The following is a 24,882-nucleotide window of genomic DNA, read 5'->3' as shown; positions in this document are numbered from 1 at the left end:
TAGAGCACTTTGATCGTAACCACAATTTTGTAACACCATTTGGTAGCAAAAACACGCGGACAAAGAATTTAGATCGCGTCCTTACTGGCATAAAATTTTTGCGATTATGAGTATAATGTACATTTGATATGACATTCAGCTTTTATGAGCTAAAATCAATCAAAAATTTGTCACACTCGACATATTATTATGGAGGGTAGCTGAATTTTTTACTTTTAACTTTTAAGTGATTAATTTTACTTGAAAGTTGATTTGAAACTTAATGTTAGTTTGAAATTAACTCGTCTAATTGAGATTTTCAATTAACACAATCATCATCAGAAATTTAAATATTTAAAACTTTTATATTTAAAGAGAATTTATTTTTGTTAGTTTAAACTGTTTAGGATATAAGTCGTGTCGACATGTGCCCTTATAGAGTTATTTAATTATCTTGGATTTGACTTTTAATATATGAGGGTTCCTTAATTTAACTTTTTTTAAATGAAACTTGCACACTTATTATACCAATAACCGTTCAGTATAAGTTTATATTTGACCCGCACAACATTCTCAAACCATTTAAGCTTAAACACTTAATCAATTCGATGGAGCACATGTGGATTAATTCATGTATTTGAATATCATGAAAAGTTTTATAAGCATTAAGACTGGCACAAATTTTAAACCGTGAATTTTAATATAAATTTTACATCAAGAGGCACATGCAAGATTTTGAAAATATGTATATAATTCACTTGCTTATAAAAACATCTTTAAGCATGCATAACTCAAGAGTATCACAATTGTTACTTATCTAATTCTTAAAAGTCGAACACATTTCAAGATATTGCATTTGACTTAGGAGATAAATATCAAGTTTATATAAATTTTGAAATCTTTTAGAGTTTAAAATATTTGCAAATGTATTATGATCGTGGGCTTTAAAAAAGAACAGCTATCTGTCTGCTTACAAATTAGAACTGTTGATCTATTCGTAAGATTTTTAATTTCAAAAGCGTCATATTTGAATTATTTTTCATCCTTAGGAGCCTGTATTCCAAAAACACTACTTTGAAGTGATTTTCAAATCTTAGGAGCCTAAATATGAAAACCTCAAGTTTAAAATATTTCAAGTCTTATGAACTTAAATTTAAAACCAAAATTTTATAATTTTTCTAAGTCGTAGGAGCCTATTTTTCAAAATCTCACAACGTTAAATATTTTTGAAAACTTAGGAGCCTATTTATTTTGAACCCTAAGAGCCAAAATTTTAAAAGATTGAATTTCCAAATTATTTTAAAATTCACATGGTTCACATTTTATGTTATTTTATAAGTTCAAAATTTTCAAGATTTACAACAATTTACAAGTTCAAAATCACCTAAAAATTTGGCAACCTCCCATCATCAACCCCCATCAGGGGGCATAGGGAGAATGTCAATCATCCCAACTGTCTTAAAAGAATCATTGGTCAGCATTATGAGACATTGCAGCAGGGAAGCAAAAATGTACATTTAATTCGCGGTCTTAAAACCCACAACGGGCCTTCAATATACCACAAAAAGGGTTAAATCACAAATGGATATTTCCCGAGCAGTACTTTACTTTCTCCGAACGGTATTTAATTGCCAAAAGCTGGTATTTAAAACCCCTAACTTTATAAAAATTTTCCAAACGAGTCTGAAGTTTTCCCCAAATGGTACTTAATTCCCAAGGACGGGTGCTCGTGTTTCCTAAAATGGATATTTTAAAAGTGTTCCCTCCATGTCCATTTTTATATCTTTCTGAGCTTAGGCAATGAGGACAGTGGTGATCTACAACGAAGGAGATTTAAGATGATACAAAACAAAATAAAATACAGTTCTTTTACTTGTATGATTTTTTGTTCTTACAATTACAATGTAAACACAATAATACAAAAATAAAATGAACTATAAATGGCTCAGTTTGGTGCCCGAGCTCGAATAGAAATGCGAGAGGGACTCGGTTAACACAAATAGCTAGAAGTATCAACACTAATTCTAATGGAGTGAGAAGATTTCCCTAATATTCAACACTAATTCTCAATAGCTAGAAGTATCAACACTTATAATTCAAATCGAGCCTTATTCAAACACAAATAAGGCTCGATTTGGATTTGGGCAGAACAACGGAGGCAGAAAGGGTGAAGCTTTGGATTGTGAGGCTTTGACTGGAGCAGCCTTGCACGATTCTTGCGACAAGCCGAAGTTTTGAAACAATCGAGTGATTGGATCGGGAGAGAGTTTCCTACAGGGAGGCACGCCAGAGGAATTTGAGGTTTCGGCGCTACTTAAGGCAGATAGGCTTGACGATGTACAAGACATGTGAAGCAAGAAATAAAAAGCAAGCACAGTGATGCGCAGGGTGGATTGGACGGTGGAGTCTTGCAAGTGGGCTTCATGCGTGAAGAATTGTGTGAATAGAGGAGTGAACAAACAAGAGGTTGTTATGAGTACAATCGAAGGGAGGCGGATGAAGATCATGCGGCCTATTTTTACAAATCGTGGAGAAAAACAAGGGCATTGGTTGCAGCTTAGAACAGGAAGAAGAAGGGTGGTCATGTGCCATAGGAAGATGGGAGTTACAGTGGTAGGAAAATGTGGCTTCGGTCATGCATGAGGTAGAGAAAAGGGTTCATTGCAAGAGAGGAAGGTTTCGAGATTCAGTGCAGTTTCAAGTAGACAACGAAAAAAGAAGGGCCAGGGAAAAGTCTTCATGCTCCCTTTGTAACTAAGTATAAGCAAGAGCAGTTATCTGGGCCCCAATGAATAAGTATGGAAGGAGAAGGTAAGCAGGAAATTAATTAATAAATTTATTTTTTTTTCTTTTTCTTATTTCATGATCAACACGCATCCTAGCGGATAAGTCACACACTCCTTGACGCGTGTCGGGAAGCAGAATAAATCTTACGCTCGAAGCAATGCAGAAATCTCGTGACAGGATTGGCTCCCGTTTGTCATAGCTTAACTGAATCGGTTAAGGTTTTCACAATGTTGAGGAGTCAGCTGGTCCTCTTGGTCCACTCCTAATTATCCTATTTCTAATATTTATTTGTGTTTACGAAATGAGTTTTGTTGTATGCTATCTGTCAGGACAGTCGTCAGTATACTCTTTCACCCTTCTAGGGTTATATCCAAAGACGGGTAGTATTCCAGATGTAGCTTGTCTAAATATGTGATCTCCTTCCAAAAGATTGAGTGATGCTTTCTAGCTTGTTCTCGCAGCGGTATTTATCTCTAACCTTTCCAACCTCTGCATTTGGAATGCAAGATTTGCTCTCTCGTCACCCCTCCACTTGTAAGAAAGGCTTTACCTTCTTCTCTAAAAGCATTTAGATCATCATAATATGGAGCAAGTCAACAATGTTAAAGATAGTATAAATGTTATAGTCTCTCGGCAGATCAATCTTATAGGTGTTGTCAATAATCCTCCCGATAACTCTGAAAGTCCATCCACCCTAAGATTGAGGTTTCCAAATAAACCTACACGAAAACTGTCATTCTTAAGTTTGATTCACACAAAATCACCTTCTTGAAAATTATGGTCTTCTAGGACTTACTAGCTTGCTTTTGATCTTGGTGCTCTACTTAGCAAGTTTTTCCCCATTTGCACATGTAAGGTTGAAATCTCTCTGACTCTAACCACTGCATACATGCTAAGCTCAATAGCTAGAAGTATCAACACTAATTCTAATGGAGTGAGAAGATTTCCCTAATATTCAATCTCAAAAGGGTTATACTTTGTGGACTAGCTAGTAGACCGATTTTCGTTAGGCTCAACCTACGAAAGAATCAAATTCTACTCTTTGATATTTTTTTCCACAAATTATATACATTAGTCTTATGAATCCTTCAATAAGATTCAACTATATTAAGTTTTGCATATGATATTAATCCTACTTTATATAACATACTAGCACAACTTCAATCCGTCTTGCATTTAATCCACCATTTTTACTTCATCTCATTTCAAACTAAATTACCCCACGTAGTGGGATTAAGGCTTTGTTGTTGTTGTTGTTGTTGTCATTTCAAACTAAATCTATCCCCAGCCTTCTAGTACAAAAAAATTAATTGTTCCTAGCAACCCTATATGGTAACTTATTAGCCATGAAAAACTTATAAATTAGATTTCCAACCTTTTACTTTATTATGCTCTTAAATTCAAAGCCAAAAATAAAAGCTTAGGATGAAGCAACCATATTCAGAGTTCTGATGGGGTATAGGAAGATTTAAAATTGCTGCACAAGGACTTGTAAGATATATCCAACCGAAACAGAGATCATGATGCAATTAAATGAGGTAGAATTAAATAAACAGACGGGTAAAAGACAAACAAGTCATAAAGGAATTCAAACAATTAATCAATATTAAAAATTTAAATCATACCGTTGTTTCAATGATAACAGTGATTAAGTTCAGCACAAGAACAAAAGCTATAATGTATCCAAATGTAGGGCTTCGAACAAAAGCTTTCAACTTTTCACACTGTCGTGAACGGTAAAACAATGGATAGTTCTCAAAGCAAGAAGGCTGCATTAAATTATGAAGAGTCAATAAACATCCTTGTAGAGCTTATACTATTAACAGCGGCTGAAACGACAGAACATGGAAATGGAGCAGCCACAAAAAGCAACAGAATGCATTAATTAATAGGTATATGTACACATTTAAAAGCTTAAAAGTATTTGAGACTAAGAACTTACTGACGCTTCTTTTTCAAACCTTAGAGCAATAGCATTACAGAGGTCGGTGAATTCTTCTAAAGTGATCTAGAAATAAAAATCAGCAGGTAAAATCGAACAGTAAGCACATATTACGCAGAATCTTACTATCATTCACAAGTACGCTCACAAGATGCACAGGATTTTGCTATGGCTGATAATTCAGATAAACCATAGCTTGAAATCAGTGTTGTCAAAAGGGATCAGAAGGGAAAAACATAAACCTTACCTTAAAATCCCCGCTATGATCAAGTTCATCAAATATCAGCTCAAAATCCTCCCTTGATGTTTTTGGCAATGACCTAAAGACAGACTTGGTCTTGTCAAAAGGATAAATAATTCGAGTCTCATATGATTAAAAGAATAACATTTAAATAAATCAGACAACTAAATCTAGTATTTACAGCATTAAATAGTCAAATTTTAATTAAGCTTAAGTAGTCAAATTTCCATGAATCTGAAAAAAGAACAGGAAAAATTCCATCATCTCAAAGCAAATATATCCAATAGAAAAAAAATAGAGAGATGGGTTACATTATGCTAATAATGAAACCTATCTGTTGATTATAATCAGGATATTAGAACTAGATGCAAATCAGGTTCAAGATGAAGCCGGATGTTCAACACTTTAATTTTAGAAGATCTATACAGTTTCAGTGATATATCAACTTTCAAAACAAATTTTACCATAAAGATCAACCGTTTCCAAAACTATCAATAAGGACAAAAGAAAAACAATATTGAAACGCAGAATATGTTGCAATTTTTTTTTGCATAACAAATATAATTGAAATGTTTAAAAAGCTTATTAAATGAAAATATCCTATAAAGTAAATTGGATAGTTTCAACATTTAAGGAACAACAATAGTACTGTCAAGTTCCATAATATCCCTAGTATAGGAAGAGCAGGTTACCTGTACTTGTTTAACTCCTCAAACAGACAGATACATTGCTCTTTGTTCAAAAAACCCTGATTCTGGAGAGCATAAACAAGATTAGAATTAAAAAAAGAAGAAAAAAGTGGCACAAAGGCAGAAATTGAAAAAACAAATTGAAGCCAAAAACTAATAGGGAAAATAGTGGAAACACAAAAACAAACTTTCATTAACATTAAAATAGGATTACACAAAACTGGAATGGAAATAACAACACAAGACACAAAACGACACAAACAAACACTCTTAAATGCATCCTAATGGGTGGTCAAGAGATAAGAATGATTAGGAGGGATGATGGTTGATTTTTGTCAACTTCCGAGTCTTCCCTCTGACACTTGACATTTTGGAGAATTGACAACTCCTGCTGCGTTCCAATAACAAGAGTTTCACGCTGGCCTTTCGTCTCTTCATGAGGAATACTAGGGATAGAGGCTGAAAATCTAGCTGTCTGTGATGCTATCAGTTAGTCGTTACTAAGATCATCTACTAAAAGTTTAAATTCTGACATCTTCTAGTTTTTGTGATCTTTATATGCCTCCACAAAAAATTCTTTATCTTCTAGGAGAGCAGGAATCACAATCTCATCAAAAGTCGCATTTTCCTTTTAATCACATAGAGGAAAGACAATAGATGTATCCACAAATAAGGGAGTTCCATGGGGGAAGACTTCATCGGATGAAAGTTCTTGTTCGACAACTTCTTCAATGTCAACAGTGTCCTCAACACAGGTCTCAACACCGCCTTACTCCGTGAAATAGATCAATCCTCTGGTTGTACATTCTGATTCCACATGTCTGAATCTGTGGCACTTGCAACATTCTTTCTGTGATAGATTTGTGGATTGGCTTCATTGGATAATATCAAGGGGTCACTTGGTGATATTGTCTCTCTTCTTCGGGAGCTAGAATCTACAACTTTTGGCGGTGTAAGTAGGTAGGAACTGACGTGTTTCGCGCTTCATCTTCATTTTGTCTCGTTCTTCCCTTCACCCTTCCAGATCACGATCGAGGATAACCTCTAACTGGATTTTCTCTGCAATACCAATAAGCCTCCGTTGAAAATAGCGGAACTCTCGCCGTACCTCGTCTCAGGTAGGGCTCAAGCATAGATATCCTTTGTAGCATAGTTACGGTTTAGGAATAGGGAGGCAATTTTTTTAGTGGAGGTGAAAGAGGGTAGAAATAATTGGGTCAAGGTTGCTAGTATTTAAAATTCAACAAGGGGAATTTAGACTTAGGAACATGTGGCTGCGGAAAGGATATTGAGTGGTAGAAAGAAAATTTTGTGGGTTATGAAGATGCTCAAAAACCTTAGAATGGGGCTAGCATTGAACTTGCTCTGATACCAAATGATACCATAAATAACAGAGAAAAGTGTGGAAACACAAAAACAGACATTCATTAACAATAAAATGGGATTACACATGACTCGAACGAAAATAACAACACAAGACACAAAACTACAAACAAACTCTCATAAATGTATCCTAATGGGTGGTGGAGGTTAGCTAGAGGAATATGAATGATGGGGAGGAGGGTGTGGACAATGGCAGTTGCGTGAAGGCAGGTGGTAGCGAAGAGGATGTGCGGAACCATAAAGACAATAACTGGGAAGGGTTGTAGGTAGTCAAAAGCAGTAGTGAGATGGTTGGGAGGAGCTTGAAAGGAGCTAGGAAGGCGAGACAACAGTAATAATCTATAGGAAGGAATATGGTTAGGAGTCGCGGTGGCAGAGGAGAGTGAGCGGCAGATGAGGGGGAGGAAAAGATTTGGGGAAGGTAAAAAGGGAGAATAAAAACACCGCTTCGAAGAGGATACAGTGAAGCGCCACCACACATCGAAAACAGCCCACAAAGGGGAAAGAGACTCCACACAGGAGATCTATAACTACAAACACAAAGAACCAAACTCTTACACACAGAAAACAACCATTTATAGATTCTAGCACAAAAAGATGGCAGAAGAATCCAGACAAGTCGTCACAAGTATGATAGCTTACGAAACCTCCACCCAGATCGTAATGGTTCATGATTCTGCATTGTGTTTATGCCTTCGCATAAATTTTGGCGCAGTCGTGCGAGGCTTCACGCCTCTTCCAACTTCATGGGATTCTTCCCGCCGTCATGCAAGGCTTTGTGCGTCTTCCCGCTGCTCATCGCGAGGAGTTAGCTCTCCCTTAGGTCTCCCATATTTTTGCGGGGCTTCTAGCCCCGCAGTTTTTAAGCGCCCGTAATCGAGCGCATGCCCTAGTTCCCACGTCACAAATAGTAGGAAAATTATGAGCTATTATTTCAGAATATAAAACAGTTTTATGTCGTGTTACGGAGAGTTATAAATCTAATGATTGTATATTAAGAAGCCTTTATATTAGGAAGCTTAATATTAGGAAACCTAATAAAAAGAGATCAAATTACAATATATTTCTGTATTAGAAATAGTTTTAGTCTATAGAGATAGGAATATATATAAATATAAAATTTATGCTTTCAATTAAGGGATAAGAAGAAAGAAATAATTCCCGTTACATGGCATCAGAAATTCTTCAAATCATTCCCGTCTGCATCTTTTGTCTTCAACATTAGTCTATGGAAATCTTTCATCTTCGGCTCTGGCTTGTTACCTAGGGTTTCTTCTGCTTTGAATGATATCGTGTGCAAGGCCACGAATGGCTTCGTCTACATCCTCAGGGCATCATTCAAAAGTGACATCATCTGGGACGTAGTATTCATCCTATTATGTATCCGCATGTGTTGTTTGACTTCAGCGGCAAGTTGTCTTCGGCATCAAGTTCGTTCAAAAGCAATTCATTCGCTTCTTCATCGACTACATCATTACTCATCTTCTTCCTGCAACTTCTCTATGTCATTTAACTTCATCTACATAAATATTACCTTCAGCTTCATTTTCCTTCGGCGTTGACTTCATCCAGAAGCAATTTGTCTATTTCGTCTTTGACTGCATCGTTGCTCGTCTTTTTCTAGATCGGCATCATCTGCTTCGTGCAACTACAACTGTCCAGCTGCTTTGCCTTTTCCTATTCGAATTTGCCCGCTACTTCATTCGGCATCATTGTGTCGCTCACCTTCATCCGCTTCATTTGGAATTCATCTCGCGCTTCAGCTCATATGTATTTAATCTCATATTTGGTAATAATCATGGTTGTGAAAAAAAAACATCACGTAACATGTTTGATGTCATTGGTGCCTAAAATTACAGATGAAAAACTAAATTATGTCAATTATTTTTATTGAAATAAAATTGTGATACTCTACTTCAAAAGTATTTCTCAAAAGAGTCATCTCATTGATAATCTCCCAGCCAAGGCTGATTCAAATTATTTTAAGTGGATGACAGTTGATGCTCAGCTTCTGATAAAAATATGGAACTCTATTGAACTTGATCAATTTGGTCATGTTACTTATTGTGACTATATTAAAAATGTAATGGAGGAAGTGGCACTTTTATTTTTGGGAGAGAATACATTTCTCGAATCATTGATATATGTAAGGAATTATATCGAGCTGAATAATAAGATCAATCACTTAACACCGTATCACATGCACTTTAAACGTTTTTATAAAAAACTAAATGCATTATTGCCATTTATGACTGATATCTGAACTTAGCGGGCTCAAAAAACAAATCACTACTATGAATTTTATCATTGGCCTAAACTCACAATATGAAGGTGTCAAATCACAGATCCTATTTGATCCAGTAATTCCTACTATGAGGAAAGTCTATATAAAAGTAATACGAACTATTTTGAGTTCTCAGGCTTCCTCCGTGCAACAACCTAGTACTCTTGCTTGCAAGAAAAATATTGACATTAATAAATCTCAATCTCAAGGCAATTATAAAAGTGGAACTCCAAATTCTAGAAAGCAATGCTCAAGTGTAGTTTGCTACTATTGCTATTAACCTGGTCATAAGAAAAAAGTGTCAAAAGTTGATAAAAAAATTAAAATTGTTCTAGATCATAGTCAGCTTACATAGTCATTACTAATTAGGCCTCTCAAAGTCGACTCTCGATTTCTACATATGAATACGCTAAATTCACCTAAACTTTAAAAAAACACTAGATAAATCTATGCCACTGCCCTGTTGAGTCAAGTAACAATGATATTGTATTCTTTCCTCTTTCACACAATGGTTCATTGATTATGGTGCCACAAATCACAAGATAGGTAATCTAAAACTTTTTTCCAAATTTCATAAACATTTTTTCTTCCATCACCTAGTTCTAGCACCATTAATGTTTATACCTACACTACCTTTAATGCATGTCCTTAATTTACCTCAATTCTACTTTAATATTGTCTATGTTAGCAAGATTACAGGCACTCTTATTTATTGTATCTTATTCTTACCTGACCATTGTATTTCTCAGAATCCTATGAAGAAAAATTATTGGCAAATGACGAGAATCGGGGAGCTATACAATTTTGGATAACAAGCTACCTTGACCCAAAGCCTGCCATAAAATATTATCTCCATTTGAGGTTCATTGACGATTAAGAAATCCATCACTACTAATGTTAAGAAAGTTATATCTCTAGTTTCAACAATTATCATCCATAGATCGTGAGTCGTGTTAATTTCTTAAGCATCACCATTTTTCTTTTGTTTCTAGAATTACAAAAAGAGATTAATCATAGTTTTGAGATGGTTCATAATGATGTATGGGAGCCTTTTCCTGTTTTATCCAATGAATTCAATATTTCGTCATTTTTTTTATGCCCTTTCTCATATGACTTAGTTTTATTTTATAAAATCTCGTTCCAAGTTACAGTCACATTTTCAATCCTTTTGTACTTAAATTAAAACTCAATTCATTATTTATGTTAAGAAGACAAGAAGTGACAATGTCAAAGAATATTTCTCTAAACCTTTTCGAACATACATGACATAAAATGAGATGTTTCACCCGTCATCTTATGTCGATACTCAATCTCTAAATGGAGTATCTGGATGAAAGAACTAGAGCTCTTTTGTTGCAAACTAATGTACCCAAATAGTTCTAGGTTAATGCAGTTTCCACTACATATTTTTTAGGGTGTGTTGGGGGCATCTTGATGCCTGTGGCGCGTTTTGCAAACGCGGCTCGTCTTGTTTGGTTGTTGTGTCACGGGGGACTATTCTAATAATGTGATCGAGTTTTGGGACCCGCATTCCTTTAAGAAACAATTACTCTGCTGCCCCCCAGATGCTTTCTCGACTCTCATTTGCCTTAGGTGTGATCGATCTCGTGAAAGTAGCGTTTTTCTCCCTCACCCACGTCTCTCTCGCCCTTAGTGTTACCTTTCTTCTCTCCCTTCTCACTCAGAACTAAGGTTACTGTGCTCTGTAAATAATTTTATGCGGTTGTCGATGGACTGGCTTTCCTTATGCGGTTTTTGGCCCTCTGTTTTGCAATTTATTGTGAGATTTTCATCAGATTGTTGATTTCTGATTTCTGATTTCTCATTTACGGTCTTGTTGATTTTGGATTTGGATCTTGCAAAGAAAAAAATGCGAATTGGTTTGGATACCGGATGAAAGGTTCTAGATGTTGTTTCAATGGTAGTTTGCAACGTTTAGGGGGCACTATTTGAAAAATGGATGAACTCAGATGTTTGATTTGTGCATGTCATTATTTCGAGTATTCAGTGTAAAAAATGGATGAAATCGAGTGGTTCATTTGTATCCTATTTGAAAAATTGACAGCATTTCTACTTCTTTCGCTTGCTACTTCTAGTTTGAATGATGATTCAGCATCGAGTAGTTTTAAGTGGCAAGTGAATTTGGTGCTTCATTGTATATGAAGTTTAGCATTGAGTAGTTTGGACTTGCTGTGAGCCTCATCTCAAAATTATAGTCGTTTTTGTTTATGTTTCAATTGTGAAACTGAAGTTTGGATGGAAGAACATGCTTCACTTCTACATAGCAATGTTTTAGGCGCCACATATGTAATTGCTCCAAATGAAAAATATGGGCTGAGGTTTATTCACTCCCTTTGATGTTTGAGTGGTAATTTCAAAAGATAGATGAGATAGGTTGCTTCATTTGTTCATAAATTTGTCTCGGCTGGTGATACGCCTAAAATATATAGTGTTTTTAGACACATTTTTATACTTATTTTTTAGTATTGCGCTTTAATGGAAGGTATTTTTGTGTTTTTCTTTCAGGTACAGGAAAAAAGATGAAAAATGCTTAAAGGAGTGAAAAATGATCAAATTTGGAACAAATATGTGAAAATTTGGGCAAAAGTGTTTTGGCGTCTAAGCTCCAGATACGGCGCTTAAGCGTCGGTTAAACAGAGAAGACCGCGACTAAACGTCAGAGGCCCGCGCTTAAGCGCCACTGGCAGTTATTGGATGAGTAAATTCAATGAGTAAATTCATGGCAGTTATTGGATGAGTAAATTCAATTTTTGCAAATTTTGAAGAGGATTTTGAGGTAGGTGGTTACAACCACCATGGTTACAACCACCACGGACGAAAATTATTGCGAAAGGATGCATCTCTTGGAGAAATACATTGAATCAAGACACATTTTGAAGATATGTCAAGGCACCTTTTGGAGAATTATAAAAGAAGGAAGATTGAGACTTTGAAAGGAGTCCTGAAAGTACTGGAAAAGTTTTGGAAATTCTAAAATTGGAGAGTTACTTTGAGAGATTTTCAGGCACCACATATTTATCTTTTTTTATTTTAATTTTATATTGAGAGTGTTGTAAAAAAGAAGAGATTCAAAAGAACTTCAAGAGTTTGTTGGAGGATTATAAGTAAGTTTTTATCTTTTTCTTTTAGACTACTTTTTGTTTTAATTAAAACCTGTTGTTGGTTTGACGATGGTTTCTTCTTTTAAACTAAAGACTGGTTTTATTTTTGCCATGTATTCTGAGTAATTCTCTTTAACTTTCTTCTCTAAATGATAAAGTTGTAGAGACTACTGATCTTTAATGTTGGAAGAAGTTCTGATGATTTAAATCTATGCACTTCATTTACTTCTTGATTTGACCAATCCAGATGTTAAAATTTGTTGTGAGAACCTGTAAAAATTTATTGTGAGAACATGTAAGAACCGGGCTGGTATTGTCTCAGTCAACAGTTGGAAAGAATCACATGAGGTAGTATGAATGAGAATGTAGTTCATATAATTGAGTGCAAATAAATAGGAAAATATTCATTGAAGGGTGTAGAGTTAAAGGACTTTAAAGTGACAGGTTAAAGCCCTCAACTTGATTTATTGTTTTAGATTTTGATACGAGATGTTAGCACCCAGGTGAAGGGAATCAAGGAAACTTTAGAGTGAGAGTCAGTATCTTCTCTGCTTAGCCGGTCTTCAGAACTATTCAAACTTTAAATTAGTCAATGTTCTTTATAACATCTCTACTAAGAGTAAAGAATATTATTGCTCCTATTTGACACAACACAATATGCATACATCTACAATAGAATTCCTATACTTATTATTGATTCATGATAAAGAGAGATATTTTCATATTTAGTGTTTTTCTTCTACAAAAACTCAAATTATCTTTTTAAGTTTGTTCTGTTTTTGTCAAAATATTAAAAATACCAAAAATATTTAAACTTTCTTTACTGTGAAAACGTCTTTAGTTTAAATAATTATCTTTTTTAAAAATAAAAAGTATTCTAAAAAGTGTGTATTGCATATCTTCTTTGTGGGTTTGATATTCAGGTCTTAATCAAAAAGTCTAATATTACTTGATAACGATACGTATACTTACGTAGTATCCCAATATATATAAATTAAAAGTTAAATTCTTATTTTTCTTCAAGATCAAGTTTTTGGTTTTGTTACGAAATAAGGAAATATAGGTGAAAAATATAATCAGAATTATTGTTATACTGTTGCATATAAGTAGTTTCGGGATCAGCTGGCCTGTTTGTAATTGCATCATCTTAAAATTACATACGATTTTTCTTTTTTCGACTATGAATGTGGGAAGTTTATGGAGTGGTTGTGGTGGGGGTTGGATGGTGGCTGTGGTAGGGGTTGGGTGGTGGCTGTGGTGGGTGTTGGGTGGTGGCTGTGATGGGGGCTAGTGGTGGTCTTTTTTTGATGTGACACACACGAGCTTGGTATTGAGCTAAAAGTAACTGAAAACCATGTTTCATAAGGTTTGATGTCTTCTTGTTGGGGCTACTTTACTTAGTTCTCTGAGACCTTACACCGCACAAAACTATAATTGATTACTTTTTTTGTCAATTTATGCTTATGTTATGACTAATGGATTGTCTTTTAAATCATTCAAGGAAGATGAGCTCTAAGATTTCAAGAATCTCCCGAGAAGTGCTCTGTCACTGCGGACTATAGACTTTCATACTGACGTCACGTTGAACACATAGGTACTGGAGACATTTCTACAACTGCCCGCGAAGCATCACAGAGAAGTGTGACTTCTTTCAGTGGACGGAAAGTCCGGCGGATTCCACTGTCGATAGTGATCGGGGTTGGATGGTATCCTTGGAGGACGACGTAACTCGGGACATACGCCGTCTGCATTTTAAAATTCATATTATCATATTTTTAATTATAATTTTAATAATTTTTTTCTTTTTTTAGCAGCTTTGATACTCACTGTTAAGTGAGGCATGCATCTTATTTTTTTGAACTGTTTTGAAGTGATTTTTTACTTCTCAAGTAATGAATATATTGTTATGACAGTTCTGTTGCAAACAAAATTACTGCACAGGGGCAGAATGGACATTTATCCAGAAACAGTTACAAAACAGTTGTTTTCCAACAGCACAAACCAAGCAGCGACCAGCTTATTCGAATCAGCTACTGCTCAACAGCTTACATGGATCAGTTGTTTATCAGCAACTTATTTATACATTACAGTTGTTTATCAGCAACTTATTAATAAGTTGCAGCTGCCCAAACAGATCATGAATCAATCAGATGCCTTCAAATGTTTTATAGAACATCATATCAAGTTATTTCTCAAACCTGCTCTCTTTCCTATTGAACCATATATTTAAGTGTACTTTATTTTGTTCATGACATTCATCCATAGGTTTCTATATTGAACCTTAAGTCATTAAGGGGTGTCTTTCTAGGATACTCTCATTTGCAAAAAGGGTATCAATGTTTTTACCCTCTTAAACATGTACATGGTATCTGCCGATGACACCTTTCATAAACAAGCCTCATTCTTTAGTGACTCGTCACTACCTAAACTTTCATACGATTCTGATGAGTTAATGTATATCATTATCAATTAAGATTTACTTCCAACAACAATGACTCGGCCAAGATCACCTATCATTGATATTTACTCCAGAAGTCCTCGTCCCCTTGATCCTAGTTTGACAACGATATCCTCTTCTTTCTCCTAGTGACCTTGATTTACCTATTGCACTTCGAAAAGGTAAACATCAATTTGTCTATCCCATTTCCTCTTGTATAACTATGATCAATTATCTTCTACTTCTTACTTGCTTATCTCTTCCCTTGACCTTGTTGAGGTCCCGATCTACTCAGCAAGTGTATCCCACTATGGGCGACGGGCAACAATGCTTGATGAAATGGATGCATTAACTAAGAATGGACAGTGGGAACTAGTTGATTTACCCAAAAAAAAAGTTGTTGATTATAAATGAGTCTGCAATAAAGTTTCATTTTGATGGATCTGTAAATAATCTCAAAGTAAGGTTAGTTGCTAAGGGCTATGCTCAAATTTATGGGATTGACTACTTGACACATTCTCTTTGCTAGCTAACTTGGTTGACCTTGGATGCAATAAATAATTGGCCGTCACACCAGCTTAATGTGATGAATGTCTTTTTGCATGGAGATCTTTTAGAAGAGATATGTATGAAGCAACCTCCTGGTTTGTTACTCTGATAGAGTCTAGGAAAGAATGCATCTTTGGAAGTCACTATAAGGATTGAAGCAAAGCCCTCATGCATCGTTTAGAAGATTTAGCCAAGCATAACAAGAGTTTGGGATGCAAAAGAGTAAAAGTGACCGCACAATATTCTACAAACAATCTGCTCAGGGATCATTTTGTTGGCGATGTATGTTGATGGCATTATTATTACCGCAAGCAATGTATGGAATCTTATCATTGATATCATTTCTTCAAAATACTTACTTGAAATACTTCTTGGAGATTGAGGTATCAAAGAGCAAGAAAAGTATCATATCATCTCCACAGCAGTATGTTTTTGGATTTGTTAGTAAAAATTAGAACAGCGGGGATCAAACCATATAGAACTCCGATATTTCCTAATCAACAACTTACCAAGGAAGGAGAGTCATTTAATGATCCTGAACGATATAGAAAGTTAGAGGAAAAATTAATCTGCCTCACAATGACTCGCCTTGACATTGTGTATTTAGTTAGCATTATAAGCCCCTTACAGTCCATCATTAGTCGGCTCTGGAATAGATATCATGTTACCTCAAAGGAGCTCCAGTAAAAGGCATTCTATATCAAAATCATGGGCATAGAGATATTGAATGTTTCTTTGATACATATTGAGCAAGTTCCAAAACTGATCGAAGATACATTAGTGGATATTGTGTTTTTGTTGGTGATAATTGGGTCTGAAGGAACACTAAGAAATAAAATGTCTAGTCATGATCCAGTGCAAACTCCGAGTATCAAGCAATGACACAAGCTTCGAGTTTAATGATGTGCGTCTCCCAATTTTTTACCGAAGTGGCTTTTAAGAAGATGGATCCAGCAATGTTCTCGTGTGAAACCAAGTTGCAATTCATATTGCTTCAATTCCTGTCTTCCATAAACGGGCTAATCATATTGAGATAATTTGTTATTTTGTTTGTGAAAAAATTCAACAAATTTTGATTTTTACTACTCATATAAAGATGGTAAAACAACTAGAGGACATCTTCACAAAGGCTCTTAGAAGAGCTAGGGTCACTTATATATCCAACAAACTGGGAATATTATATCTAATGGTTGTATATTAGGAGCCTTGTATATTATAAAGCTTGATATTAAGTGATATAATTAGAGAAGATCCAATTACATGGTCTTTTCTACATTAAAAATATTCTTGATCTATAGAGATTAAAGTGTATAGAAATATGTCTCATACGCTTTTAATTGAGTAAGAAGAAAGGAAGATTTCATGTTACACTACAAACCACTTGGATCAGAGAGAATGTTAGATTTTAAATTAATTGCACTTATGAATCAATTATAGGCTGATGTACTTCAGAAAATCATCACAATCGTCTATTTTATGGTCAAGAGGTTTCATTGTGGATATATAAGAGTAATGCTACTTTTGGATGTTGACTTGCAATAAGCTAGAGAGAAAGCATAGCACATTTATACAAGTCAATTAGCCAAAGGCTCAAAAACGAGTCTCTTCACTCGTGTAAATTATGGTAATTGATTACTAATCCTCCAAGCTTTCAAAAAGAAGACAATTACCACTCTTGCATACAAGAAAGATTTTAACAAAAAAGCTAAAAATTTCCCCAGCTTCCATTTTAAGGAAATTGCTAATTTGCCCCTACTAAGCCTTGAAACCAACCGAACACATCGTAGGAGGGAAAAAAAATAACATCAGGTTCTCAGCTTTATGAGTGTAAAAATTGTAACATGAAACAACAATGAAACAGATGGGACACTGATATACATGTTTCACACATCCAGCCAACATCATACCCCATGCTCGCCCTTCTATTTTGAATTTTCATTCACAAAGTCATCCTGATCCAGGAATCCAATTTAAGGCATAGATTGATCCAATTATTTTGATCTACGCCACATCACTCTACGAGATCAAAGAATAAATGGCAATTAAGACAGGTCCATAAATATAATAGTAAGACCAAAATCTGGTTGTTACGCCGGTGCCTAGCCTAAGAGCAATGTTGTCATTAGTCTAAGGGAAATTTAGCTATTTGTCAATTTCTTTTAGTATAAATAGGGCTAATATGTTTAGAGTTAGGGGTATGCATGAGATTGTGGTTTTGAGTCCTATGGTTTGGAATTGAGAGAGATCTCCTACCTTTTAATATATAGGATTTGGGAGAAATTGACTACCTCTCAAATTTTAGGTGCTAATCTTTTATGTATTTGAATATGTTGTTTGAAATTTTTGCAATAAAATATTTTATTTGCCCTAATTTCTATCAAGAATCGTATCAAATGGTATCCATTCAATATATAGGATTTGGGAGAGATCGTCTACCTCTCAAATTGTAGGTGTTTATCTTTTATGTATTTGAATATGTTAAGAATTTTTACAATAAATATTTTATTTGCACTAATTTCTATCAAAAATCGTATCAAATGGTGTCCGAGCGTTCAATTTTGGGAAAACAACATCCAGATCATGACATATCGGTTAGCAGGTGATATGAGTCGAGGCCTACAAACCTCATGATCGAATTCCGTGATACAATCATCGATCTTAGGAAAGCAACGGCGTGATCTTGGCAAAAGGAGACCTTCATGAATTCCCGCTACAGCAGTGACGCTACAATCGTGATCGAGCCTATAAAAATGACGTCAAGATCATGGGTAAGAGTGATAGGAGAAGGCCACGTTGGATCGCGGCTTGCAGTAACGATCCATCTTGATTTGCTCGTTGGACGATGGATCGGGATCTCGTAATACATTCATGAATTTTTTTTCCTAGCTAGGAAGCCAATGACAAGACCGACGTTTGTACAAGAAGCAATGGATCAGCATACCTAAGATGTTGTAGTTGGGATCAACGAACAAATACCAAAAAGTCCCATCAATCTCCTCTAATTCCGTCCTCGCGAAGCAATTGTATTAGTGCTAGTTGAGAAGACAGGACCCTCAATTTGGGTGTGAATCTACATCAAATCAAGTATGCCCTAACACAAATTAGAGCTGGTCAGGAATACGGGTGTGTCCAAGGATAGAACCGCGTGACTTTGATCTATCTGAGAAGCAAACAATGGGATCATTGTGTACAATGATGAGAATATCGTGATATAGCTGTGATTTGGCTTCATTTGGGCTAGCTATGAAGAAGGGATCAAGGCGCTACAAAAACCTTCGTGACCTCAAGAAGCAATTGTGATTCGAGCTAGCTAAGAAGGGACTACTAGATTTCAGAATAAAAGGTTTTGCCATTGTGATAAAAAAAAAATGTATTGAGAGATACGCAGCGAAAAAAGTAGATGATTTAGAGAAGAAATTGGAGGAAGAGATTAGTCAACTTAAATTAGGGATAAAGGAAAGGTTTTCTGCCATAAAAGGAAGTTTTCATCCATAGACGATATGTTTTCTTCCATGAAAAACAGATTCAGGAGCTTTGAGAAGATTATAAGAAAGTTTATTAAGATGTGATCTAAGACTTTGCCAACGGTTCAATTTTGAAACCCTAACCAAGGGTTGACTGGAGATTTCGTGGCCAGATCAATAGGACTCATCTGAAGGTTAGTAATGAGTGAAAACCAACAAAACGGGATGGCATGTAATTCATTGTTGAAAAAGATTATTTTGAAGAATTACAGCCTGGAACAGGAACCATAATGGGTGGGACACTGACAGAGGGATGCATCCAATTGCATTGGTTTCCTTAGCGACGGCGGCCTTCCGGGAGGGCAATTTAGAAGTAACGATGAAGGACGAGATATCATACAGCTTTGTGTGATCTCCTTCTCCAACCTAGTCTTACTAGTAAAGAAGACGAATGAGAGTTGGTGTTTCTGTGTGGTTTATCGAGCCTTGAATCAAAAAAGGGTACCCTAAATGAAATATAATCATAACTCCAAGCAAATAACACACAAGGAATGAATAATAAGATTTCTTAAAATGTGATAATGGGCTCATATTTGAATTCTCGTCAAACAAAAAGTGAAAACCTCAAGCCCCATCACCACAACCCCAAATAAAAAAAGTAACAATGTTTAGAGCAACCTAGTTAGAACATGCCTCTTGTAAGAAGATACAAAATTTTTGTTAACATGAAAATCCTTGCAACCCAAAAAAAAAAAAAAATAGCACCGATCAGAGCACCCTAGTTAGAACATGCCTTTTGTAAGAAGATACAAATTTTTTGTTAACATAAAAATCCTTATCAATCATGAAAATATATGCAAAAAATAACACGCGAACAAACTTACAAAATTATCAACAAGAGCAAAAGCCTTCCCTAATATGCTGATCCTCATGTTGTCCATCTCAACAACTTGTTTGGCAAGCTGGCGGCAGAGAAGGCAAGGGAGAAAGTCAGGTGCACAGCTAGACAAACAGAGAAGAAACTTCTCACCAGTTTAAATTAATTTGTTTGTCATGTGAACTAATGAATGGCCAAAAAAAAAAAATTATATATATATAACAACATACGCATCCAAAAGACATAGTGAAGAAAATCCTTACCTGAGCCTTAAAGCTATCATACACAACGGCAAGAATAAGATTTGTGATAAAGTATACCCCCAAAAGAGCATAAAGAACGAAAAATATGCAAGACCAACGAGAAGTCCTGTTTCAGGGATTTATATATCAGACTGTGAACCGGAAAAAAATAGAACATTGACAAAGCTTATGATTATAACAATGAGATTCTTGAGAAGTAAAAAATGTCGGAACAAAAAAGAAACATTAGAAATACAAGTGCAAGAATACCAAGAAAAGAAAACATGAACGCTTTAACATTTCATACAAGTTTAGATTAAAGATCGATGCACAACCTAAAGTTTATTCACAAGAAAATTATACACCAAAAAAGTTCCATGATAGATTCTTATTTAAAAAAAAAAAAAAAAAAATTTAAGACGCATGTTTCTTAGTGTTAAAAGTAAAAAGAACAGAAACAAAATGTAGAAGATCATATGGAAATGCAAAAATACTTGTTGTACAACGAGCATCATACAGCTGATTCACTTTTTCATACTACTAACTTCAAGATTTAGCCACACTGATAGACTACAATATGAAAATTAGGCGTTTTATCTAGAGAAAACATGATTGAAAACATTACACCAAGCATGAACTCTTACTTGTATGCAGGAATCCACACATCTGGATTGTTAGATGTCGTGAAAAGCACAAACATCTGATAAAGTGTAGTTCCAAATGAACTAAACATAATCTTTCCTTGTTGAGTGTCTTCAAAAGTGAGATAAGCAAGCCAGCTGGAAAATAGAAGGAACAATAGCCAAAGAGCCTACACTTGCAAAAGCCAAATGAATAAAGACAAAACCTGATCGAACATGTAGAAATGTGTATCTATAGCTCATTTTCAAAGCAATTATACAGAAAAGTTATTCTTTTAAGTTACTGGTAAAGAAATACACAGAATTTGAATAAATGCATACAGAGTAACAGTAAAGAAATGAAAAATGGATTGAGCATTTCCATTTAACACAGAAATGGAAACTTACCAGGACATTCAGGTACATGCCAAACATTCCAGCAAGCGTAACTATGCATGTACGCAAATCCCTAACACAAAACAGTGTAACTGTCAGATAATGCAGGAAAAACTTGCAACTTCTAAGCATACAATTGAAACAGAAATGAATTCAATCTCGTTCATAGTTGAATACGATTTGAATTATATTGCTACAACATAAAAAGTTAAAATAAAACAGAAACAAAGTTTCCTCAAATTGTGTCTTAAATCTAAATGTAAAATAAATTCAAGGAATTAAAAGAGGGTCCAAATTTATTAACTCATAAATCAAACCACAAAAAAAAAAAAAATCAATGTGGTTGTACCATATTCTCAGTTTATAATTGTCAATTGAAGAAATTTACTTGTGTCAGTAGTCAATGGTTAGTAATGGAACACATTGCTCGTGATAGTGGAGAAAACCCTCAATTTGTCTCATTACTGATAATGTCACATTTGGCGACTCCCTCTGCCACCTGAAACCTAAAAGCCAATACCCCGGAATGCTTGCATTTCAACCAGTCTGGGAACACCAACAATGGTTACCAAACTTAAGCCAGAACATATGACAAGCCAAATTGGCATCATCGTTGGCTGTGACTGCATGCATATGCACACACACATAGAAATGTGCACGCATACACATGACTAAATTGATCTCTCATGATCACTGGCCAACAATCTCTATGCCAGGATCAACTAACGAGATTTGAGAAGATTTAGTATTGCACTCAATAATAAGTTACACCCTACTATATATAATACTATGGTTGACATACCAGCCCACAAAATAAGAAACCAGAATCCCTTAAAATAAGGAATCCCACAAAATAGGAAATATGTAACGAAGGAAAAAAAATAAATTTATAGTGGTGGAAATAAGAGCCCGTTTGGGGCAGCTTATTTGGTGCGGTGTCGTTTTGAAAAAGCACCTGGCCTGTTTAAGTAAACTGCGTTTTGGCATCTTATGCGTTTTCAAAACTCAGAAAACAGCGTTTTCACACCGCACCTATCTAGGTGCGGTGGGAGCTTATTGGCAATGGTCTGGCTTTTCTAAAAAAATAAAAATTTATAATAGCCACCGCACCTAACTTATCAGCAGATTATTCAATAACCTGCAGCTGCGCCAAACAGACCCTAAGTCCTTTCGTAATCAGCTACTTTTTATACTCCCAATCAAGATGGGTTGTATACATAATACAAATCAATTTTGAAATTCATATCATCATGACTGGCCCTTGGCAATGCTTTGGAAAGAATATTCACAATCTAATAACTTGTTGGAACATAACCTGACTAAATAATTTCATTGTTAACTTTCTTTGAGTTGAAGCATTGGTCAATCTCAATGCTTTTTCTCCTGTCATGGTTCACAAGGCTTTTGGCTATACTAACAGCTATCTGACTGTTGTTGAATATCTTAATTTTATCCTTTATCTCAATCCTAAGTTCTCTTAATAGTCTTTGAAGCCATACTCTTTCACATATTCCTAGTGAAAGAGTGCGATATTCAGATTTTGCATTGCTCCGATAAACAACAGCTTGCTTTGTACGTACCGAAGTGACGAGATTGGTCATTACACATGAATAGTATCTAGTGATAAATTTCCCATAGATACATCCCCTGCTCAACTGGCATGTGTATATCTCAATCACATGATTTTCAAATCTTTTGAAGAACAAACAATATACATAAGTCAACTTTAGATATCTCAAAATTTTGTTCACTGCTTTCAACTGATCCTCGTTTGAATTATTCACGTGTTGACTTACTACATTGATCGAGTACACAATACCAGTCGTATGTGTACCAAATATGTTAGCTTGCTCAGAAGTCTTTAATATCTTCCTTTGTCAACTAAACTACTTTCTTAAATTTTGCTCATTTTTTTGTTAGGATCCATAGGTGTATCAACAGGTTTACACTCATTCTTTCGCTAGGCAGTCGTCACACTTGCCACCATTTGCTATTTACAACAAAAAATTTGCCATCTTCCTAGTTTTGGTTCACTGTCCACCCCCCGTTCACGCTAATTTTCAGTTGTCATCCATCCTCTTACTCTCGTTACACATCCTAAAACTTTCCTAACGCCTTTTGGTGTCCTAACACACCTTTTAAAAGTCCTACGATGGTATCATCTGGTATTAGAATCCGACAAACCCAAATATTTTTTTAGTTTGTTGTTCTTATGCCAAAATAAAAATCCACATAACTTGCATCTTTCACTAATACTCAATACTCAAACTATTTCTAGAGCAATTCCTAGTCCCAAACTTAAAATTTTCAAAATCCCACTTTCATTCCTCCACCAAAATTTAACCTAACACCTACCTCCAAAACCCTAAAATTCGACCGACAGTTGAAATATTGATCGAAAGAAAATAAGAGAAATTGGCAAAGATATGTCTATGAGCTTACTATGAAGGATATACAATGAGAAATCGTTAAACTGCAACAAAGGCTCGTTGTCATTGTGAAGAGACAACTCAATGAGGTCACCTAGAGCCAAAATGGTAACTCATCAGACAAAGAGGAAGTGAAACTCTTCCACTAAGCAATTTCCAATGATGAAGAATCAATACTTTGATGATTTGGCATAAAATATTAAAAGAGAGTCCAGGACGTTGGAATAAAGATTGACTTGGTGAATTTTGATGGTAGCAATGATCCAAATGAATTTATCGAGTGGCTCCGGACAGTAAAATGTATCTTTAAACACAAGGATGTCCCACACAACAAAATGGTAAAGTTAGTCGTCAAGTTAAAGAAGAGTGCATCTTTATGTTGAAAAATTTTGAGATGATCATCAAGGGAGGAGAATAGACAGAAATATCAATTGCGAACAAATGAGGGAGAGATAATCAAATCAGATGGGACTTTCAGACTAAGCTCACGAAAGAGCAACAGTAGCTCCACCACATTATATTTAATACCCGTTGCACCATAAAGGGAATAATGTGTAGTCTCATTATAGATGGAGGCAGAGCTGAAAATGAGGCATTGCATACATAGTGGATAGATTGAACCTCACTGCTCAGAAGCATTTCTAATCATATTATTGTTTGTCATAATTGAAGAAAGTAAATAAGATCACAGTTGACAAAAGACCTCGTTAAATTCTCTATGGGAAATAATCTACTGTCGGCGGGGAAAAGGGTGGATGGGTGGATTGGGGGAGGAGTCGCCCGTGACAAATTATCGGTCACCGGAATCGAAATCTCGTCGCCCGCTTCAGAAGGACGTTTTCATTTACATATAGATTTAAGTTTAAAATCAAATATGAAAATCAAACTGACCCCATATTTTTCATAGTTTAAATGAAAGAGCGTTTTACCTCAAATCTTGTAGCTATCCCGAGGGATAAACACAAGACTTGAGGATAAAGCTCGATCAGATAAACTAATTTATATATGACGTCTGTTTGGTCTGCGAAACCGTTTTATTTGCCGACAAATTCCTCTATTTAATATGTAAAATTAAATAGGGTTTATTTTAAGCTGGGTTCGAAAAAGCTCCCTATAAGGGCAAGCCCCTATAGTTAATAACATCTTAAATGACCGAAATCACTTAAGAATACTATCGATAAAAATCAAGAAAAATTATCTTCAAGGACTTCAAACGGATAGGACTTTTCAACGAAATTAGACAAAGAGGTGTGCAAAAAGGAATGGCTCAAACTTGGGACATTTATTAAAGGATCCAAAGGAAAAAGAACTAGGGGATGCCACAAATCCAGAGGAGATCCATGGTGGCTTCCAAGTCTACCCTTTGGTTTGGCTTCAGTTTCGAGGAGGAATATTCAAGTGTTTTATCCTGCCAATTTTATTTATTTTATTTAATTAGGGT

General features: G+C 35.4%; 1 protein-coding gene across 1 annotated transcript in view; it reads right to left on the bottom strand.

Moving 5' to 3' along the window:
* Positions 1–24,882, bottom strand: part of LOC110025675 (two pore calcium channel protein 1) — a 117,732-nt gene that overhangs the window by 63,041 nt on the left and 29,809 nt on the right. The window contains 8 exon segments of the mRNA XM_020726283.1: positions 4,392–4,535; positions 4,709–4,774; positions 4,956–5,028; positions 5,642–5,703; positions 19,762–19,839; positions 20,018–20,123; positions 20,641–20,807; positions 21,025–21,085. Of these exon segments, the coding sequence (XP_020581942.1) occupies positions 4,392–4,535; positions 4,709–4,774; positions 4,956–5,028; positions 5,642–5,703; positions 19,762–19,839; positions 20,018–20,123; positions 20,641–20,807; positions 21,025–21,085 (757 nt within the window).

Source organism: Phalaenopsis equestris, unplaced genomic scaffold, assembly GCF_001263595.1.
Source record: "Phalaenopsis equestris unplaced genomic scaffold, ASM126359v1 Scaffold000323, whole genome shotgun sequence".
In the NCBI taxonomy this organism is placed as follows: Eukaryota; Viridiplantae; Streptophyta; class Magnoliopsida; order Asparagales; family Orchidaceae; genus Phalaenopsis; species Phalaenopsis equestris.
This window is presented reverse-complemented; position numbering and strand designations above follow the sequence as displayed.